At 46.5% G+C, this 22,973-nt stretch overlaps 1 protein-coding gene across 2 annotated transcripts in view; it reads right to left on the bottom strand.

Moving 5' to 3' along the window:
* The window catches only part of MDGA2 (MAM domain containing glycosylphosphatidylinositol anchor 2), a 631,704-nt gene that overhangs the window by 227,814 nt on the left and 380,917 nt on the right, over nt 1-22,973 (bottom strand). For both annotated transcript variants that reach the window (XM_075926142.1, XM_075926141.1), the window contains exon 6: nt 18,324-18,593. In XM_075926142.1, the coding sequence (XP_075782257.1) occupies nt 18,324-18,593 (270 nt within the window). The remainder of the gene's footprint in view (nt 1-18,323; nt 18,594-22,973) is intronic.

Here is a 22,973-nt window from a genome sequence, read left to right on the forward strand (position 1 = left end):
AGACAAACATTAACTAACTCACTTCCAGCCCTGCCCCCAGCCAGGGCTCCACTCCCCTTCTTCCCATTGTTCCGCTCCCTTGGAGATACTTGTCTGAGGAGTTTCAAAGCCCCCTTGCATAATGACTCATCCCCTGCCCTGCTGGGCCGTGCTGCAGCCAGCAGCCAGTGGAGGTCACTCACAACCCACTGCCCAGCATAGCAATCAGCAAGGTACCCCCACTACGTCACACTCCCCGACCCTTTTTTTCTTTTCTTTTTTTTACTTGACAAATTTTCATCTGGTATTTTTTTTGAAACTATCTGGCAATGGTACGGGCGAGCTGGGCCATTGCCTGGGGCCACCAATTGATTAGGACCGGCCCTGCTGGCTGCCACCACAGCTGCTAGTTTAAATCTCTGCTGAAGCCCCAGGTGGCGCACTCCAACCTCACCCCTTCCACTCAAGGCTCCGCCCTTTCTTGGAGTGTGGGGTTAGGCCCCTCCCACTTTGCTGTTGGGTCACCTGGTAATCCCAATGGCATACATACAGCTTTGCCAATAGCTAAGTATTAGGGTGATTCTTGTTCATTCTCTTGGAGGCACCTGGCATTGGCCATTGGGCTAGTTGGACCATTGGCCTGATCCAGAATGCCCGTACTTACGTTTTTATTTGTTGTATTGCGGTAGCATCTAGCAGCCTCACTCCTGCTAGGCCGTGCTGTGTGAACAGAGAACACAGGCTCTGTCCCCAAAGGTTCATATCTTAAGCCTGAGGCAAGGGACCGCAGGTGAATATCGACACGGGGCTCTGCTTTGGACTCATCCCTTGGGATTAGCCTCACAGGAGTGGGATGTGGGTGGCTATGCCTGGTGATTGGAGCAGTCATTGGTAGCCTGGAATTAGAGCCCATGATGAAAGCTCAAGATGGAACCCAGAGTCGAAACCTGCCAAAGGCCCGAAGGGCCAGAGGCCAGAGCCAAAGAAAGAAGTTGGGAGTCAGAGTTGAAGATGAGAAATGGGTTCCCTGGAGTGGGATAAGGTCCAAGGCAGCTCTCACAACCGGGGGCGAATGCAGTTGCTGAACAGGTGTTGCTAGGTTTATGAGTTGCTCTGTAGATTCTTCTAGACACCCCAGGGATACAGCCATTCTGTCGACCACATCTGGCCTGCTGTGCTCCTTTGGCTGCCTGGGGACTGGTTCTGCTACAGCCCCTGATTCCTGACAATTAGCTCTCTAGCGACTGTGCATATTGTTATCACTGCAAGCACCCCACCGGTGCTGGATGTTAGCCACATTGCTTCAGGCACTCCTGGAAGGTGCTAAGACCTCACTGCTACAGACAGAGGCAAAGAGCCATAACAAAACCCAAGAGAACAGAGCAGAAACTGCACGGTCCGTGGCGTTGTACACAAAAAGACAACCGAGCTTATAGCACACAACAGGCAGATACGCACATCCCAGGACTGCGTCTGGGGGATGAATGGACAAGTGTTGCACGATAAGCAAGAGGAGTAGGTCTTAGCTTACTAATCAGGCATTCAGCCTTCTTTAGCCATACAAAGCAGCAGATAGGAAAGAAACCAAGAGGTTAAAGACGCCAGGTGTCCAGTTCATGGGAAAGTAACATCAACGGAACCGCAGAGTCAGGAAAAGTCTGTTCCGCCAACTGCCCATCTTGAAACCAAACTGGAAAGTCACCAGTCCATCGCAAAACCAGACAAGAATTGGAATGCAGATGTCTAGATGACGTTTTACTATCGAAAGAAGATAGGCAAATTTGGCAGGAATTTGCTTATCTTCTTCCGATAGCTTTTTCAAAAGCGTTTTTTTCAAAAAAGCAAGCAGTTTAGGCATGCTTCTTTTGCAAAAATAAACCAACCCCTTCTTTTTAAAGAACCTGTAATTTTTCAGGAAGAAAGTTCTTTTGGAAAAAGGGTTTTTTTCGAAAGAATTGAGTCTAGACTGCTTGCTTTTTCGAAAAAAGCTCTTTCAAAAAAGCGATTGAAAGAAGATATGCTTATTCCCCCTGAATTTGCATATCTTCTTTCTAAAGTAAAACAGTCTAGACATGCCTTAGAGGATATGTCTACACAGCCACACTATTTCAAAATAACTAGCACTATTCTGAAATAACTTAGTCCACATCTACACAGCCGGTCATTATTTTGAAATAGTGTCAAAATACTGTCAAGATGGAGGACTTCTGGCTCCGACTCCTGTAACCCTCATTGTACGAGGAGTAAGGGAAGTCGGAGGAAGAGGGCTCTATTTCGAAATAAGTGCTGTATTGACACTCCCAATTTCAAAATAAGCTATTTTCAAATAAGATCCGCAATTGACATAGCTTAATTTGCGCAGCTTATTTTGTGTTAAACCCTGTAGTGTAGACGTGCCCTAGAGAAAACCATTACGAGAAGCTGACCTAATTCCCAGGGGGTTTCATACTTGCCAACCAAATCATAAACCTTCTTGTACATTACAACCAGGTGTTGATCTGAGCCAACACTTTTATACATTCCACCTCTAGCGCCACATCTGTCAAAAACATACATGCACGCCTCCTCCAAAAGCCAACATGGAGTGTTTTGTAAAACCACTTTTCATTCTGATCACAGGCAAGGCATGAAACTTAACATCATGGTTACTGTTCTTCCACAACTTCCATTGCAACAAAACAAGATTAGTCAACGTACCACTACCCAGGAAGCCTCCTGTGTTATAAGGTGTCAAGAATTAAAATGTACCTTGAAGTGGATTGAACGTTCACATTCTACTTATAAAGATCTCATCAAGGGCTTTATTCTGCCATTGTGAGTTGTGCTGAATAGCTCCTTCCTCCACAAGTGGCTTTTACCCGATGGTTGTATGACTCAAAAATTGTTATGCAGGTTCTTGTAAAACTTTCCAAGGTTATTAGTCACTAGGAGCTGAGTCCAGGCATGAGAACTTGCAACCCAACAGGTAGTTTTCAGACAATATTACACATGACTAACAACATCTCAAGCTTCACCATTGTTGCACTCACAGGGGAATAAGGAATGTGATGGATATTTTGTTGGTGTGGTTGTTTAGTGTTTCTCTTTTATATGTCAATGTATTAAGCAAAAAAAAAAGTCTGTCCAGCACATAAACAGACCCTCCAAAGGATTCTAGTCACATAGGGCACATTCTGATGCCCTTCCCAATTCAGATATCCTTCTCTATGGGTAGTTTCATTCACTTCCGCAGGACTATTTATGGGGGTACAATTCAACCAAAGTAAGAGAGTCAGAACCCTGTCCCTGGTATTTCGATGATGCAATGACTAGGACCAAAACTGTTTTGGAAAGTCAGGCCATGTCTACACTAGGGGTACGTCTACAGTTAGCGGTGAAACGTGAAACGAGGCATAAGGGATCGGTCAGCAAAGGCTTCCCCAGCTGACTGATCCGTGTCTAAATTGTCGCGCTGTACCAGATCAGCTGATCATCCGCACAGCGCAGCGGCCATGTTTATTTTAATGAAGCGGGGATTATTTAAATCCCTGATTCTTTGCCTATGCTGGGTAAACTAGTTTACAAGGCTCCGTCGATGGAGCCATGTAGTCTAGCCATACCCTAGAATATAATTTCAAAAAAACTAAATTCAAAATAATAACTCCCCAAAATAACTAAATCAAAATAGCATGTTCCCATTATGGAAGAGCCTCGAAATTAGTCGAAGGCAGGCTCTGATGATGTGGACGCACTACTTTGAGAAAAAGCATGGGGGAGTAAATAGTTCAAATGACTCTGGGAAGTAGTTATTTTGAAATAGTGGCACCAGAGCATCCGCACTATCACTATTTCCAAATAACGATTTTGGAATTAGCATTATTCTCCAAGGAAAGCAGGAGGACAGATTTTGAAATAACCAGCCCGTTATTTCAAAATAACGGGATTGGAAGTGTGGCAGCTCCGCTTATAAATTCGACTTAAGTGGGGGAAAGGGTTATTTCAAAATACACCCACCCACCCCTGCTGGCTCAGAGCAAACTGAGAATCTCCCACAACCACTCCCAAGAAATAACATGAGACCGGAAGGAGCCAGCCGAGGGCGCTGACATGCAACGGCAATCCAAACTGGGATGTGCAATGTCAAATGGGCATCACGATTGAGGCCAGGCTTGGGCACAAAGGCGATGGTGCCGTGGTCGGTTCCTATTTGAGTATCCCACTGAGAGAGCTCACTCCAGCCATCTGCTATCCCTTCCCATTGGTGAGAATCGGTTACAATAAGCTGGGGTTTGGGTAACCTCCTGCATACAGCTGTGCACATGGAAGGTGCACGTTACCTCCGGCACCGGAGAAGTATTTACATTCGCGCTTCCTCGACGGCTCAGATTTTGAGGCCTTGTCAACGGCCTGGCCGTTCCTGCAAGGGATTATGCTGCACGGGGAGGCCAGGGCTACCCTAGGGGAGAAGTTTGAAATAAGATACACACCAGCTACATTAAAAGCTTAGCTTGAGTTGAAGGATCTCAAATCGAATGTTGGCACCATCCACCCAGTGGGCGGCTGATGGGAGCACACGCTCCCATCAACTTCCCTTACTCCTTGTGAGGCGCAGAATTCCCAGTGCCGATGGCAGCGCCCTCTCTGTTCCAATTAGCGGGTGTTCACTAGCCCCACCAATTTGAACCCCAGAAGATCGACTGTGGCTGCTTCGGTCTTTTCTGTAGCATAGACACGGCCTTATATAGGGCTTCACCTGCCATCTTTGGTATCCAACCAGCATGTTCCATCGTACTCTTTTCCCAATTCACCTCTGCCTGTCTCAATTCCGGCTGGAAGCGGGAACACAGGACACTGCTAGAGGGTCTATGTCTTGCTGAAATGCAAATCACTCTGCTGAGTCAGGAGCCGGGCTGGTGACCCGACTGGGCTATCCTCATTGCCAGGTGCCGTGAAAGGCGCAGAGCACAGGGCCAACGTACTGCTCACCTGCCATGAGCCGGGCAGTCAGGCATGAGGAATGTCTGCTCCATCCCGTCCTGACCTGCCACGCTAAGGCAGCCTGGTGGGGGAAGAGGATGGAAGGGACGGAACAGCGTACCAGATGATCATACATAGTTCCTAGTTACGTGCAAGGCCCATGAACCACTTGCAGTCACACTTATATCTGAGGCGGTGTCTACACAGTAGACTTCCGATAATCTGGAACCTATGGGACCTAGGTGGTGCCGGATTATCAGATATGCCGGATATCAGGAGGTACTATAAGCTGGTGATATATATATACTGTATACATTATATACTGTATATAAAGTGTTCTTAACCCTTTTTATTGTACATACTGTATACAATATACTGTAATGTTTTAGTTTTTTTAAGCCTTTTTTACCCTTTTTGCTCAGTTCAGCTGCTGCCGCTGTTACCTTGTGACTCATTTTTTGCCGAAGCTCACTCACTAGGCTCTTGCCATTTTGATGCCGGACTATCAGGAGTGCCGGACTATTGGATGCCGGACTATTGGAGTTTTACTCTACTAAGAAACAAGGCAGTGCTGGGTGGTTTATTATTATTATTTTAAACATGTATTAGCGAACACGGTAAAATCCAGCTTAGCACAGGTCGACAGTTTTCCAGCGGACTGCTTACCTTTCACTCAAGATCATCTCATCGGTGGAAGTGGGTTTTGCCCACGAAAGCTCACAATACAACTATATATATTTGCGAGTCTCTAATGTGCCTCCAGACTACTGCTTGGGTTTTTTTAACGTTGTCTTTGGAGAATGCTCATTTGACGAAAATGAAACATTTCAACCTTATTAAAATGTTTCACTTAGCTGAGGTCAAAATGTTTCATTTTCACATGATTGGTACAGATTTTCCATTGCCATGTTTCATTACACTCAAAATCCAATTGAAAACATTTTGTTCAAGCACATCAAAGCAAACCATTTTTGAAGAAGTTAAAATAAAATATTTGGGGACACGTCTTTTCATGAAAAATGCAAATGTCTCAAATTTTCATCCCCATTCAGATCCAAATGAAATTTTGAGATCTTGGAATAGCTCAAGGAAGGGGAATTCTATATATTTTTTAAATCATTTCTATTCCTGGTATGGTTAAGGTATTTTTAGTTTAAATTGGTGTTTACCAGGTCAAGGTACATACCTGCGAAGAAGTGTGAAAATGACTACAGAATCATATGTAATCCCCCTTTTTCCTCCCTGGGTTACTCGGGAGCAGGTCACACTCACCGGTGTGCCTGGGTGCCTGACGGTTTTAACATAAAAGGAGATCCTGAGTACCCCAGTGGTGATGTTCCCTATCCACCCCCTTGCTGCAGTCCTTTGCTCATAAAGAAGATACAACAGCAGTGCCTCCACCTGGCTGTGTGCGCCTTGGGAGCCGCCAGGAAATAAAATGATTCTAGTAATAACCTGGAACTAACTCTAAGACAACAATTATAAATAAGATACATCTAATTGATTACATTAGAATGAACACACCTTTACTTAAGAATTTAGAAAAACCGGATTTAACAAATTAAAAGTGAACAACATCAATTAATAAAACACACAGAAGTAATAGGAACTTATCTATCTGGCATTTGCACTGCCACCATTTGTCCCACCCCAGAGTATGCCCTCCTCTGGATTCAGAGTCCCAGATACTTGCGTGGGCGTACTTGAAGGTGTGCAGCTGGAGTGGAGACAGCCCTGGGCAGGTTCTGTGTTAGTCCAAGCTGAGCAGCCAACTGCAAAATCCCTCCGCCACTGCAGCAGGCCCCACCAAACGCCAGCAGCTCTGGCTCCCTGGGCAGATCACGCTAGCTCCCACTGGACCCAGAGTCAGTTTGACTTTTGTGCTCCGTCCCAGGCAATCCTTTTCCAAACAGCCCAGTTACTCACAGTCACAGCCTGTGTAGGTTTCTGTAAGCTCTTCCCAGCCACAGGCACAGCCAGAGTCTCTCCCATCCAGGGACAATCAACAGCAGCCCCCAAAGCAGCCTGCTAGATCCAAGCCCCAGCAGTAACAGGCTCTAGCTGCAAGACCACAGCTCCTGACCTGGAAAAGGCTCCACACCAGCACCCCGGCTCCTCTCTCCAAAATGGTGCCTAGCCTAACTCTCTCTCTGCATAGCCTGGAAGAGGCACCAGGGTTCTCAAGGGCTCATGGGAGTTGTAGTCTCTAGGGCTAGATTGCAGCACAAAGGATCCTCCCAGTAAAAATCAGAGGCCCCTTTAATAAGGGGACTATACACAAAACACTAGAACTGGAAGGGACCTCGAGAGGGCATCAAGTCCAGTCCCCTGCCCTCATGGCAGGACCAAGCAACATCTAGATAATCCCTGATCTAACCCGATCTTAAATATCTCCAGTGATAGAAACTGCACAACCCTCCCCCCAGGCAATTTATTCCAGTGTTTAACCACCCTGATAGAAAGTTTTTCTGAATGTCCAAACAAAACGTTCCTTGCAGCAATTTAAGCCCCTTGCTTCTTGTCCTAGCATCAGAGGCCAAGGAGAACAATTTTTCTCCCTCCTCCTTGTGACACCCTTTTAGGTACTTGAAAACTGCTCTCATGTCCCCTCTCAGTCTTCTCTCTTCCAAACTAAACAAGCCCAATTCTTTCAGTCTTCCTTCCTAGCTCATGTTCTCTAGACCTTTAACCATTTTGGTTGCTCTTCTCTGGACCTTCTCCAATTTCTCTACATCTTTCCTTAAATGTGGTACCCAGAACTGGACACAATACTCCAACTGAAGCCTAATCAGCACATGACTATTGTCTTTGTTGTTGAATACTTTTTAGCCAACACACAATTAACAACAACAAGAAAACTTTTTATTTTCCTGGGAAGGCCTGAAAAAGACACATTGCAGGAAAAAGGCACAAGTTGAATTTTGCCTCCTGAAACTAATCTTTAACTTATTTTGACAGACTTCTGGCAACACAATCAGATACATAACAGCATCAACGTATTATATATAGAGAAAATGTCTGTACAGGCAGGTTCCAGGAAGTTCCAATGAAAAGAACTGCAGAATCAATAAACTATCTGCATTTTGATGTGGAATTGCTGTATGAACTTATTGATGCTACCCCACATCCTGACAGAGCGAGAGAACACGCTGGGTGTTGCAATTTCAGATAGTAAAAATAAATGGATTTATTAAACTCCAAGGGTGCACTTCTCACAGGTTCATTCTTAGAGTTGTAAAATTTATGGGGAGCTCAGATCACTTATGACATCTGTAGCAACAGGTGGGGTTTTCCTTTGTAGAAATCCGGGAAGGGAATGTTTTGTACCACTAACCCTCATCTGGGCCGTGTCAATAATCTGCCGCAGAGTTGCCCTGTCCTGGGTTCCCTCAATTTTTTTCCCTCCCATCAGCAGAAGGAATAATCTTGTGTGCACCAGCGTGGAAGGGATGTGCAACATGTCATCGTCATATTGGTGCACATCACAAAGTTCATCTGGCGAGGGTGGGGTGAAGAGATTCGGAATGGGGGAGGGGACGAGGGTTGGGGTGCAGGAGTGTGAGGAATCTGTCTGGGGTGTGGGGCTCAGGGTGGCAGTACAAGGACTCTAGCTGGGGGGGCATGTGAACTTTGGGGTGCAGGAGGGTGTTCAAGGTGGGGCAGAGGGGGGGTTAGAGATTTACCCTCCTCCCCACATCATCCCCAGCAACTTCATGCCAGGGCCGGTCTTTGCCTTTAAACCAAAGAAGCTATTTTGCCTTGATGCTTCTAATACACGCTGAAGAAGTGGATTCTGTCGGCTGGTGTGAATGCTCCATCTGACACACTTCCGAACCGTTGCACCCATCTGTGTGTTCCTGCCAGCCCGGCATGGCTCTTCCCTTGGCACAATTCCATGCCCACAGGTCTGTCGCCTTCCAGCCCTGATGCTGAATGGAGTACCCAGTGTTATTCCTTCAAGGTTTGTGACACCAGAAACCTTCAACACTTCACAGACAAGTCAGGAAGAACCAAGGAAGTGACTTTGCTCCTCCCAGGCCAAGATTTTTCAAGTCACCAGGGATTTTGGATGCCCAACTTGAGATGCCTGATTTTCAAAAGGGTCGTGAGTACTCAGAATCAGGCTCCCTTGAGGTGTCTCAAACTGGGCCTTCCCAAAACTCAGGAAAGGAAAAATGCAAATCATTTTGAAAAATCACATCCTGATTCCTTACCTATCTGTCCATGGCACTTATATAGTCTCCATTAATGAAATATCTGAATGCCTAGCAATCTTTAAGCTGTTTATCCTCACAGCACGCAGTGACCATTTGATTATACCCATTTTAGAGAAGGGAAAGTAAAGCCCAAAGAGAGACTCTGGGTACATCTACACTGCAGTGCTCAAGTCGAATTAAGCGGCGCAACTTCAGCTACATCAATTGCATAGCTTAGGTCGAAACAGCTTCATTCTGTTCTTGGTGCTGTCTACACAGCACAAAGTCGAAGGAAGAACACTCTTCCACCAATGTCCCTTACGCCTCGTGAAATGAGGATTACAGGAGTTGAAGTAAGACATCCTCCAGCTCAACATTATTTAGAAAAAAAGGCTTGTAGTGGAGACACGTACTATGTTATTTCGGACTAACGTCCATTCTGCCATGTAAATGTACCCTAAGTGACTTACCCAGGTTAACACACTGAAAGACTGTGACAAAGCTGGGGATTGAATTCCTCTCCTCGCCCCACTCAGAAACATCTTCCTAGGTTTTTTGATTGCTACAGCTCTCCACGCTACTCCACGATGCCTCAGAGATAGGTCAAAATTTGTGCCTGAATAAAAAGCCGCCATAAACGCCCATACAGACAAAGGAGGAGGAAGGAATGGAGGCAACATACCTACACCACGGGATGAGCGTTGGTGATCTCCTATGCATCTCACACATGCGTGCCTGCACATGCATTGACAGGGACTTAGGTGTGGTGGAACGAGGTTCGGTCTCAGCTCCGACAGTGTGGCCATACAGCAAATGTCACGCCTAGTCTGAAGGGAAAACTAAACGGTTTTGTTCAATATGGGCAGAGCAGACTCAGGCTGAGGAGCATAGAGCCCCAGAGAATACCAGTTAATACAGGTAGGACCTCCCTGGTCTGGCACCTTCAGGATCTGACCAGGCCTGAATGAGGGGATTTTCCGGACGGGGAAGGTCCCCTGCCATTCGATCCTTTAACAGGGCATGACTCACACTTCCATGGCACCTCCTGCTGGTTACCCTGGGAATTAGCTCTGCTCAGCCCTGAAACACCTCTTCTGGCTGGTGTCTCTCCTGCTGTTCTCTGTTTGTATGTTAATTTTCTGCCACTTTATATCAGGGCCCACGTCCCTCCCGGACCGTGGTGCCCTCCCCTCTGGGTACTGCTCATGATCCAGAGTTCTCCCTACCATGCTGCCTGACTCCCCTTCCACAGGGTTCCTGGCTAACCCTCCTCCCCTCCATGTTCCTGGACTTGCTGCCAGACCTCCTTGTCCCTGGGCTCTGTGGTCCAGGAACATCCATGGCCCTGCCAGACCATGGATGTCGCTGGACCAGAGGGGCCTGGTTTAGGGAGGTTCAACCCCTAGTAGCATCTCAGCAATGACAGGACTCTGGACAGAGCACTGACCTGTTGGTGTTCTACACCGTAAAGACAAGTCAGTTTCCAAGAGCTGTGCTTGAGGAAAGGTGTAGTTCTGGGAGGCGGGGCCAGTCCTGATCAGCCATGTCCTAGGTCGGAGGCGGAAGGACCCTCTTCCTTTCCTGGCCAGTTTTCTTACTGGAGCCGACTAGCAGTGGCTGCACATTGTGTCGTCCTAGAGAAAGGCGGCTGTAGACCGTAAGGAGGCAAATGAAGCGTGAGCAAGGTGGAGCTGGACTACAAGCCACACTAGCTCTGCACAGTGAAGTGGCAAGAAGCTGAGAGGTGGGAATTGGGGTTCTCTGGTGCTGTTCCTGGGGACTAAGGCAGCAGCAGGAATTTGACAAAAGGGAGGAAGGGGCATCTCTAGCGGGAGGGAGGCAGAGCGATCGCGGCTTAGTTGACATCTCCTGCCCTCGGTAGGCCTGTGCTCATCCCAAGAATTCTATGGGTTGAAAGGCACTCACATGTGTACACTGCACTAAAGCTTCCATAAGAACGGCCATATTGGCTCAGGCCAAAGGCCCATCTAGCCCGGCGTCCTGCCTGCCGACAGCGGCCAATGCCAGATGCCCCAGAGGGAATGGACAGAACAGGTGATCACCAAGTGCTCCAGGGACAGCCCATAAATCTAGTTTATGAGGCACGTGCTTCAGTTCTGTTCATACAGGAATTTCCCGACTGTGATTGGAAGGAGTCCAAAGATCCTTAAGCTCGACGCACTTTTCCAGGGTTTACCAGAGAAATAATTTATGGGTGATTAATTGGAATAGTCAAGGGTCTTCACACACACTCGGTCACAGGGATTATGAGAGCAAGACGTGGAAAATGCTACCACAGAGAACATGCACCTGCATCCTAATGCAACTATGCAAAAGTAGGCTAAGGACCATTTCAAAAGTTCATTAATTCATCTATCAAAGATACCTGGAAAGAAAACGTATTTAATTAGAATTGGGTTTTGGACACTTTTTTATTTATTTATTGTTTTTGGACCTAGGCCCCATTCGAATATTTTCTGGAAGGAATTATACATTCTGGACTCTCAGGCAGATTGGAATGAGGTATTAATGGTATTGTGAAAGATGTCTGGTTTTCGCCAGCATTCTCCATAAGTGATGAGCTTGCCAGGTAAACAGACATGGATTTGTTACAAAGGCAGCTGCTCCAACAGTAAAAACACAATTCAACAAGTCATTTATTTGCCTCTAGTGAGCTCTCGTTCAGAGCAAAAAGGAGGAAATGAAAGACATTGTATGATATCTGTGCCTCTTAAGGAATGACACCGCAGTACTCAAAACAATTTCTCTTTTATCATCTCAGCACATTTTTTGTGAACATTATCTGTCTGCTGTGAGGGAATAGCATTAACATGAAAACCCAGCAGTAGGGAAACAAAGGAAGCGAACTTTGTCAGGTTAACGCTTGACTAGGAAAATACGATCTTTAAGGAACGGTACTTTATAGTAAAATGGTCATACTAACCCCTGCAGTAGGTTCAGTATGGACGGATCTGTCTTCTCCCGAGTGTGACTCAAAAGGAGTTATGAACATACATATCGCAGATCAAATATCAGTTTTATGGTACAGACACAACAATCAGAATTTCGTTGGACGGGATTGTTGTGGTCCCTTTACAGGAACAGGAGGCCTCCGAGATGCAACCGCCTGAGTTCTGACCCCCTGCACTTAGAACCATTTTTGTAAGTGTGGAACGGTCTGGAAACCCCCGACTTACATCCTTGGGAACTACTTGGATTTACACAGACCAGAGTTGGTTCCATTGCTAGTGGTCAACACTGTATTGCTCCCGCCCCATAATAGGCGAATTAGGGAAGCAGCCATTTTTAATGCATTGACTTTGACCACTTCTGGCGCCTACCGTAAATGCGGATTCGAGTTATGATGCCATCAACTTGTGATGCTTCCTTCGGAACAAATCGCATTGCAAGTCAGGGGCCCCTGGCGATCTAGAGAAGTTATCTTAGCTCCATTGCATGGAAGGGAAACTGAGGCATGGACAATCAACAACGTGAGCAAGATAGCATGGGATGCCTGTCACAGAGCAGGGAATTGCCCAATCAGTGCAGAAACCATTGGTCTCTCTCTTTTCTGTCACTTACCAGTCTTGGCCTGTGTTGATCAGAGCACCCACAGGAGGTTTTGTGCTATGGGCCAACGGAGACCAAGGCTATGGCTAGACTACATCGAATTTTCAAAAGAGGATATGCAAATTCCACGGAAATTTGCATATCTTCTTCCGATCTCACTTTCGAAAAAGGATCTTTCAAAAGTGAAAGTAGTCTGGACATGTTTTTTTTGGAAGAAAACGCTTTTTTGAAAAAAAATGCTCTTCCTTAAAAAATGAAGTTTATGCAGTTTTTTTCGAAAAAAAAAATTTTCCCCAGAAAAACCACATCCAAGCTACTTTCACTTTCAAAAGATCCTGTTTTGAAAATGAAAGCAGAAGAAGATAAGCAAATTCCCGCAGAATTTGCATATCCTCTTTCGGAAAAAAAAAGTAGTGTACACATGCCCTAAGTTGGGCTGACAGACTTATGTTTGCTAACGTCCTACATGGCATCAGTTGAACGGGTTACAGCTCAAGGGGGATGCGGTTTTTTATGAACTGTCTGCAGAGGGTTGGTGATGTCATTTGAAATAGTGGGTTTCAAAATCTGTATTGGGGATAAATATGCCGTTGGGACAGGGCGTGGGCATAAACGTGACTTGTTTACACCATTAGAGGCGAAGAAATCTGTGAAAGCCAAGCCAGGAAAACAGTTGGCTATGAAGACAACACTGAAAGAAGTAGAATTGGAGCGTAAAGCCACTGGGTCAGGGGAATAGACAGCAAAAATCAACTGTTTTTTTCCACAGAATAATCCAAACATAATTCCAGATACAACAGAGTCCCCATGACAACTGATGACAATTTGCGCATATGCAATTCCGTATTTTAAATAAACATTGTGCCCTGTCCTTGGCCGCGGTGTGGCAATCCAGACACCAAAAAGAAGCCTAGATAGAGAGGGAAAGCAGCAAGACAGCATTCAAAGAACCAAGGGTATGTCTACACTACCACCCTAGTTCGAGCAAGGGTGGTTAATTTAGTCATACGAACTTGCAAATGGATTTCCCGGGCTTCATTTGCATGTTGCTGGCTTCCGCCATTTTTAAATGTCCGCTAGTGCGGAGTCCGTGCCCGCGGCTACACGTGGCATGGACTAGATAGTGCGGACTAGGATTCCTTTTCCGAACTATCGTTACACCTCGTGAAAAGGAATCCTAGTCCGCACTATCTAGTCCGTGCCGCGTGTAGCCGCGGGCACGGAGTCCACACTAGCGGACATTTAAAAATGGCGGCAGCCGGCAACATGCAAATGAAGCCCGGGAAATTCAAATCCCAGGCTTCATTTGCAAGTTCGTATGACTTCATTAACCACCCTAGTTCAAACTAGGGTGGTAGTGTAGACATACCCCAACAAACCAACAGCAAACTGAAATTAGATTCCCCCCTCCCCCAAATCTCTTTTCAGCTCTGTTAATCTCAGGTGTCACTCATCTCTAAAGGGAATTAAACGTTGCTGAAAAGAAGGACTTTTTAAGCTGGTCCTCTCCCTTTCCATAGGAAAGAAAAATAAAATCATAACAGAGACCAGTGCATTTCAATTATTCTTGTTTATGGACCAAAGTGACCACAGGCCGGAGCAGATACAACTTTCCCGATTTCCTGCAATGAGGTGTTGCATCTAATTATGCTGGCCGAGAACGTGACCATCTGTTCTGAGAAAAAGAAACAAATCTGGCGTAAACGGGATGCAGTTGACTGACTGGGCCACATGACAGGCCAAGCTCAACTCATCGCCAGAGCAACCGTTGCCTGCTCCCGGTACCTCCTGGCCAAGCCTTTCCGGTTGGCTTCCTTCGACTACCCGGCTCTCTGATTACCCTGCTGCCATTCCAAAGAGAAGAGGGCGACAGACACTCTTGTGCTGGTGTAGCAAGACCCCTCCTATGGCACTCCGCTTCCCGGGGAACTCCCTCCAAGTTGCTGTGTTTCTACAACCCCCGTGAGGCCTCTGGCTTGTAGCTAGGTGCACAACCCTTTGTTCTCCTCAGCCGATGTGCCGCCAGAGTGGTGCTGGCGATTTCTCCCTACTCCTCACGCCATGAGGCCTCAAGTGGGCCACACAGCTTTTTAGAAAACAGAAAACCCAGATACATTTTTAATGATATTTTCCCAGTCACGGACTCCTATAACTAAAAACGTGTGAGCAACATTTATTATCCTCTGGCTTATGGCATATGTTTCTGTGGGGAGCCAGGGACTCTGGCTTCTCCTCTGGAGCCTCCACAGTTGCTTTTTTTGGAGTCAAGGAAAATACTGAGATTTTTTTCACTCAGAAAGCTTTTCCTTCCCTTTGGCTTCTTCCAAACACGTGTTCTAGGCACATCCTCACTCCCCAAGCTTAATACACTTGGGGTGCGTGTAGACTACAGTCCTCTTTCGAAAGAGGAATGCAAATGAGGGAAATCAAAAATGCAAATGCAGCACTGATTTACACATCTCACGCTTCATTTGCATAATCTCTTCCGATCACTTTTTTGGAAGAAATTTTTTCGAAAAAAAGCAATGTAGATGGGGTCCTTTAAAAAAACACCTTTTTTGAAAGAACCCTGTAAGCCTCATTTTTTCAGGAATAAGGGTTCTTTCAAAAAAAGGGTGAGTTGTTTTTGAAAGAACCCCATCTAGACTGCTTTTTTTTCCCCACAAAAATGTCTTCCGAACAAGCAATCGGAAGAGATGATGCAAATGAAACACGCGATTTATAAATCAGCGCTTCATTTGCATTCTTCTTTCGAAAGAGGAATGTCGTCTAGATTCATCCTTGCAGGGCAGAGCGAATGAATGTTGATGCTGGATTCTTGAAATAACCTAGCATTTTGGCTTCCTGACAAGAAAAGCTTGAAGACGAATGTCAAAAAAATGCCAATGGATCAGTTTACAAAGGTAGCCATTGCTGCAGCCTGACAAACTGCTACCGAATCCAGATGTCCTGCTGTCTCCCGGACCTCGCTAACAAATATTATTGCCATTACCCTGTTGCAAAGTCAAATACGTTAGGAGCAAAAAGAGGCTCCCTATACCACGGATTTTTTCTCGAGGAAGATGAATCACAAGTTATTATTAAAAGCACCCACTGTGTGGGAGTTTATGTTTCAGTACCAGTGCCAGCGTAGATTATAGAAAATTAGTTTCAGCTGAACTATTTCGTTCGGGTAGATTAATCCACCTACCAGCCAATAGACATCTTCCTTCAAACTAATCAGCCATATCTCTGTGGTTACCCTGATCACACTGCGAGCCAACATAACTGCAGACTTAGTTTACACTTAGGAGTAATTATGGTGCACATATTTTTCCTCGTCCCCTTATCTGGATACAATGGTAGGTGCATGACTTGAGGTTCGGGCCTGTTGTAATAACTGAGCTAGGAATGTACCCTAATTGTAAGGTCACCTTTAAAAAAGAAGTGTAAATTCATCAAATGCCGTCAGAACCTGTAACAACAAATATTCCCGAAAAAAATGATATCACCTCTCAACCGAAATGAATCCAAATGGAAAGATCTACTAATAGAACTCAAACCTTGTGCTAAAATTGTGCCTAGCAAACAAATGATAAAAGTAGAAATCGGGAAGTGAAAATTGGAGTGTCAAAAACCAAGGTGAGTTAATAAGAACACACTAATGAGGGATGGAACTATTTCGCCCAGCATTCCCGTTGTGGCTGTTAACGGAAGAGATTTTAGAGAGAAAATCTGCTTAGCTAGAAAAGCAAATTCCATCACCATGGCTGCCACCTCCCGAAAGCCCAGACATTTGGTACTCTGATCCCAAGAAACGCCCTGAGTAGACAGGGTTGGAGAGGGACAACTGCTATTGTAACCCACACACCTGTGGGGCACTGAGCCACCTATTGGCCCTGAGACGTTAAGGCTATGTCTACACTCGTGGCTTCTTGCGCGAGAAATATGCTAATGAGGCTAAACGTGGAATATAGCCGAGCCTCATTTGCATACCTAATGAGCTGCCATTTTTGCAGAAGAACGTCTTGCGCCGGAAGGAGATGTCTACACTGCCCCTTCTTGCGCAAGAAAATCCCTCCTGCGCAATGCCGCTACGCCAATTATTTTCAGGAATGACGGCATTGTGCAAGAGGGTTTTACTTGCACAAGAAGGGGCAGTGTAGACAGCTCCTTCTGGCGCAAGAGGCTCTTCTGCAAAAATGGTGGCTCATTAGGTATGCAAATGAGGCTCAGCAATATTCCACGTTTAGCCTTATTTGCATATTTCTCATGCAAGAAGTCACGAGTGTAGACATAGCCTCTGGGTATGTCTACACGGCAAGGTTATTTCGGGATTCCGGAGGCTACCAAAAAGCTACCGACATAGCTACCCTGCATCTACACAAGCCTCCCGATATTTCAAAATGTTTTTCAAAATAACGTTGCACTAGGGATAAGGAATGGTTTGAAATAGCACTTTTATTTCAAAATTTGATACCATATAGACACAGCAAATTTCAAAATAAGCTATGCAATTTGCGTATTTTATTTCAAGGGTAGGGTGCAACGTAGGCACTTGCTTAGGGAGACAATAATGAGCCTGTTCTACAACGAGCTAGCTTTAAGCTCATGTGGCAGAGGATTATGCGCTAAGCTCCAGCGGTCCCAGGTTCAATTCTGCCCACAGAAGACCAGGGTCTGTCAACTTTATCCTGGCTTCAGCTAAACTCCACATGCCATGTGGGATGAAATGAGATCAGACTTGAACAATAACATTGACCACAGCAGCTCCAGCCCACCTCAATCGACTTCGTCCTAAAGGACAGTTACCGTCAGCTTTGCTCCCAAGCAAAGGACGATCCAACAAGAGGGTTGTTTTCTTCGAAAACCCCTCTCCGGCTATGCCTGATTTAATCCTTTCCGTTTCAAATGCTTTCATTGTTTTTTTTTCTTTCTTTTCTTTAACATTTTTCTAAGACATGTACAGTGTGTTTACCACAGCGGAAAGCAAGCGAATGTTTCTAGGGGCCCACCCGGAAACCTTGTGTAACACCTTAATGTGACTCAGTTATATTAACGCCTTAAGCCCATTTATTTCAACACAACAGACATGTGGTTAGATCTCAGTATCAACTTTCAGGGAAATCCCCAAGGGGAGTAAGCAACCCACCCTCATAGGTGCACGGGAAAGTATGAACATGTGACATCTGCAGAAAGCCCGAAGCAACAGGGTAGCAGGGGACTACCCCATGCAACTCACCGGGGATGTCTCCCCTTGGAAGCCTTTACCAACACCACCCAGCAGAGGACTATGTGTATGATGGGAGAAACATGCTGAAGGTCCAAGCAATCTACCCACAACTAACACCCAACAGGACCGTTGGCTTCTGGCTGCTTGTCCTCCATTTCCAAGAGGCAGAAAAGGGGCCCCCCAATGTTACTCCTCAGAGGGTCCTCATGGACTACAGAGCCCCCATATCCTTGTGTGCCTAAACCCAGCTGAAAATGCGCTGCTCCAGCTCCTGTTTATTCTTTAACTTGTATAATGGGCCCACGTCGTGCTTGGCAGAATAGGACACAAATGGATGGGCAGCCACCCAGCCAAAGAGGAATGAAGGAAAAAGGCACACTCTCAAAAGAGAGCATCCGAGCCCAGCTTACCTCTTACAACGATGTTGGTGGACTTTTTGGCGGGGTTCCCCACATTATTATTGGCAATGCAACTGTACGTGCCGGCATCCTCTGGAGCGATGGCCGGTATCGTCAAGGTCCCGCCGTTCAGCACCGTTTTTTCAGGCAGGGACCCAATGGATCGCACCCAGGTCAGTGTGGGGGCCGGCTCGCCGCCCGTCGTCACGCAGACCAAGGTGATAGCCTCACCGGGGTTCACCACGATGGGGTCGTCCACCAGGAGCTTAATGGATGGAGAGGCTGGAAAAGATTCGAAAAAGAGACCCGTTGTTTGGAGGCTGACGGCGCTATTACAGTATCCAACCTGCCACGCCAGCTGAGGTCTCGGCAGGCTACAGCAGCACGGGGGCTCTCTCCTCACTGTAGTGAGTCAACCTCCCTGAGGGGCTGTAGGTAGGTGGACAGAACAACTCTTAGCAGTGTCTACACTGGGGCTTAGGCTGACTGAACTACATCTGTAGCGGGGTGTGTATGAATTTTTCACCCCCCTCAGTAATGTAGCTGGCTCAGCCTAGCTTCCTAGCACAGAGTAATTCATGGATAGATTAGTGGGGGCGGAGTTTCAACACAGGAAGCACAGCCTTCTCCCTTCTCCAAATCCTGTCAGCGAACAGCACTCTTACTCCACAAGACACCGCTGAAATCCCAGGATGAACTGAGGGGGAAGGAACCCTCAACGGTGAATCTGGGTTGTTAGTTATTTAATAAATGACGCCACATTTCATGCTGGAGAAACCCATGGACGGTAGGGGAACGTACGGCGAGGGGAGGCAAGCCCCCAACCCCATCCCCAGCTCCGCCCCTTCTGCCAAGGCCTCAGCCCTCACACGAGCCAAGCCTTCTTCCTCCTCCGCACCACAGTGAGGTAGGGCGGCACACTACTCCCCCGCCAGCACGGGGAGGGCAGGCAGGCAGCCCCAGCCTCCCTTGCACGGGGAGTGTCGTAAATAGGAGCTGCTAAGGAGAGTCTGACTTACTTAAAGAGAGAGGAAAGGGTTAAGCAACTGGAAATGCGCCTAGGGAAGGGGCTGGGGCCATCAGCCAATAAAAACGCAGATAGGAATTTCCAGGGCTTGACGAACGGTGGCGAAAACCACTCGCCAGCCCCATACTGCACATGCACAAGACCCGCATTGTGCACGCGCGTGCCGCCGGTGAACAGGGCGCGCAGCTAAAATCTACTCGCCACAGGCAAGTAGATTCTATAGTTTGTCGAGCCCTGGCAATGTCAAACCAGGAAAAAGGGGGTTTTCTCTCACTTTTCTTTGTTTGAGATCAGAGCAGTTTCTCCCAGGTATTGAGAGAGACGGGAGATGCTTTCTTTCTCCAAGAACGGACTTCTTGAAGTGTGTAAGTAGGGAAAAGTTTAGATAGTCCGTCAGGGTTTATTGTTTTCCTTGCACAGGGGTTTGGAAATTATGTCTGAGCTGGCTAATTGTTTTTCTCTTTTGTAATTAAGGATTACAGCCCAGGGACGTTCCCTGAGTCTGTCACTTCATGGCTATTTACCACCTAGTCAATTTACTATGCTTGGAACGGTAGTTTTGTTTTGATAATAAAAGAGTTTTCCTTTTGTTCTGATTAACCGGGATTGCTTGGTTGTTGTGTCCTTAGGGTCATGTGCCTAGTTATCCAGACGGAGTCCATTGTTCTGTGAGGATCCCCTCTGTTTTCCCAACTCGGAAACGGAGGTTGGCCAGCGGGGAACGCTTTACCTCAGGGAGGGGATTCCCGACTGTTCTCTTCTCTGGGAAAAGGTTTATTTTACCTCTTTTTAAGTGCACTTGGGTGGTGGTGGCCATTTTTTATTTGTTCTCTTTTTTCTTGGATCTCAGGGAGACTGAGACTGGACGAGCTTGTCTCTGGGGGAGCCAGAGACAGGTTTTCCGGTGTTTATTCTGCTAGCCGGTGCCCATCTCTGCATTTGGAGTGTCAGGTTGGGGAAATGAGCTGTGACAGGGAGGGAGAAGGGCACACGGCCACAGCCTCCCTTGCCCCGGAGCATGGGCAGGGCAGGCACTGGGGGCAGTAACACTCCGCCTACTTTAGGTGTACCGGGGGGCATTTTGGAGGCGGAGCATGGGCGGGGCCAGTCTCGTGGTTTGGGAAGGCAATGCCTTCCCCCCGCCTAGCATGCCTGCCACCCATGGGCAAGCCCGCTGCATGATGCATGTGCATAGGGGAGGTGATGGGCATATAGCTTGAATGATTACATGACCCGCAACTCGTGGCGTGGGGGGCAGGGGAGAGCAGGGCTGCCAGTTAGGAGAGGCCAGGGCGAGGAATCACCCGCTCACCCACTCCTGGAGAGTAGAAGCAGATGACCCTGTTCTGGGAGCAGATCCATCACCGTTCGCCCTCTGGTCTGCTCCGGAGCAATGCAGCGATGCTTGCTCAGGGCTGTGCCCACAGACACAGGCTAGTCCTCATTAGCAGCACTGATTTCTAAATCCATATTATCGGGCTATGGAGGGTAATTCTGTCACCCAATGGCACTAAAGAGAAGGAATCCTGGGCAAAACCCCTTGAAAGCACTGGAAAAGATTGCAGACAACCATCTCGCTCCGACCCTAGCTACTATGTAAGGAAGAGGAGTTTTTGTTCTGATTTGGGGGATTAACTAGCTAAATATTAAAGGAACATCACAATTGGACTTTGCCAAATTAGATTTTGTTTAATAATGTGGACAGATATCCATCTATTTGAAGCGTTTTTCCCATTTAAATGTTCACTATGCAAAATTATGGGTTTTAATATTTTCCGCCCATTCACATTTTCCCAGTTGTGGAGAATCAGGGGTGGGACAGGCAATAATTAAAGACAGGAGATGTTGAGATTCAAAAAATAAAAGTTGTATCCCTGTTAAAGCACCAGCTGTAACCGTCGCATGTCAAAGTCTACAAAATGAATCTCCTTCGGCCAAATTCTCATGCTCTCAAGCGGACCTTTTTCTTACCTGATTGTCTATTAAGGTCACCCTGATTGTCTATTAATGGAAATGTGTGGTGTTTTTGTGTGCAGGGTGAAATCGGTGTACACCGACACTTTCCATATACAAATCTAACCCTTTCGGGAGAGAATTCTAGGCAGCACTAACAGCAATACCTCCAACTTCAGTCACGGATCCCATCCCTGATCTATACAGAAACAGAACAAAAAGATGGTCCCTTCTTGCAAAGAGCTTCCCAGCTAAGCACAAGAGAAGCAATAAAAATGGATACGGCTCCTCCGGTTGACAGGTACCTCTTTTGGAAGGGCACAAGTCGAATTAAGCTACACAACTTCAGCTATGTCAATTGAGTAGCTGAAGTCGAAAGAGCTGAATTCAGCTTTTGGCGCTGTCTACACAGCAGGAAGTCGAAGGAAGAACGCTCTTCTGTTGACTTCCCTTACTCCTCATGAAATGAGGGTTATAGGAGCCGGAGTAAGAAGTCCTCCAGTTCGACAATATTTCAAAATAATGGCTTGCTGTGTAGACGCACACTATGTTATTTTGGAATAGCACCAGTTATTCTGAAACAACGCTGCTGTGTAGACATGGCCTAAGGTGCCACAGGGCCACTCGTTTTTAATGTTACCGACTAACCCGGCAATCCCTCCGAGACTTTTTAAAAATGGATATAGTCAGATGACAGAATACAAGGAAACGATGAGACATTTCCTAGGGGTAAGGCACACAAGCGGCATGAAGAATGTGATGGTGAGAAATCAACAACTGGGAAGGGAGATTGCAAGGGGGTGGGATTATTTTGGAGGGGATAAGCTAAAAGGAGAAGGAAAAGGGCTAATTTGATTACAGTCTATAACTACCTACCATGGGGACAAGGAGTTAATAATGAGCGCTTTGGTCTATCAGAGACCCCATCTTACTGCACGGGTCTTGTTCCTTCCTCTGAAACACCTTGGCTACGTCTACACTGGCACCCTTTTCCAGAAATGCTTAAAATGGAACAGTTTTCTGTTATAAGTATTTCCGGAAAAAGCGCGTCTACATTGGCAGGATCATTTTCGCGATCAGGGCTTTTTTGCGGAAAACACTACTGTGCTGTCTACACTGGCCTTTTTCCAGACAGTTTTCCGGAAAAATGACTTTTGCCCGAACAGGAGCAGCATGGTATTTCCGGAAAAGCACGGACGATCTACTGTAAGAAATCAGCCACTTTTCCGGAAATTCAAGGGGCCAGTGTAGACAGCTGGCAAGTTATTCCGGAAAAGCAGCTGATTTTCCGGAATAAGTGGCCAATGTAGATACAGGCCTTGTTCCTTCCTTTGACCAAGGACAGACCTTAAATCTTAAATTCCTATGTGCTGTGTGCATATTCAGCTCTTAGAACAATGGTGCTTACCTTGGTTAGGGCCGTTAATAAAACTGCAACATACACAGTATTGTGTGTTTATGGAGAGAAAACAGCATACTGACTACCTCCGCTTGCTGCCAGTAGCAAAAAGACCTCTCTCAAAGTTTGACTATTAATCTCCATTTGAAATGAAAAAAAAATCATAGAATCACAGAACACTAGAACTGGAGGGGACCTCGAGAGGTCATCAATTCCAGTCCCCTGCCCTCACGGCAGGACCAAGCACTGACCAGATCATCCCTGATAGATGTCTCTCTAACTT

This window comes from Pelodiscus sinensis, chromosome 4 (genome assembly GCF_049634645.1).
Source record: "Pelodiscus sinensis isolate JC-2024 chromosome 4, ASM4963464v1, whole genome shotgun sequence".
Classification (NCBI taxonomy): Eukaryota; Metazoa; Chordata; order Testudines; family Trionychidae; genus Pelodiscus; species Pelodiscus sinensis.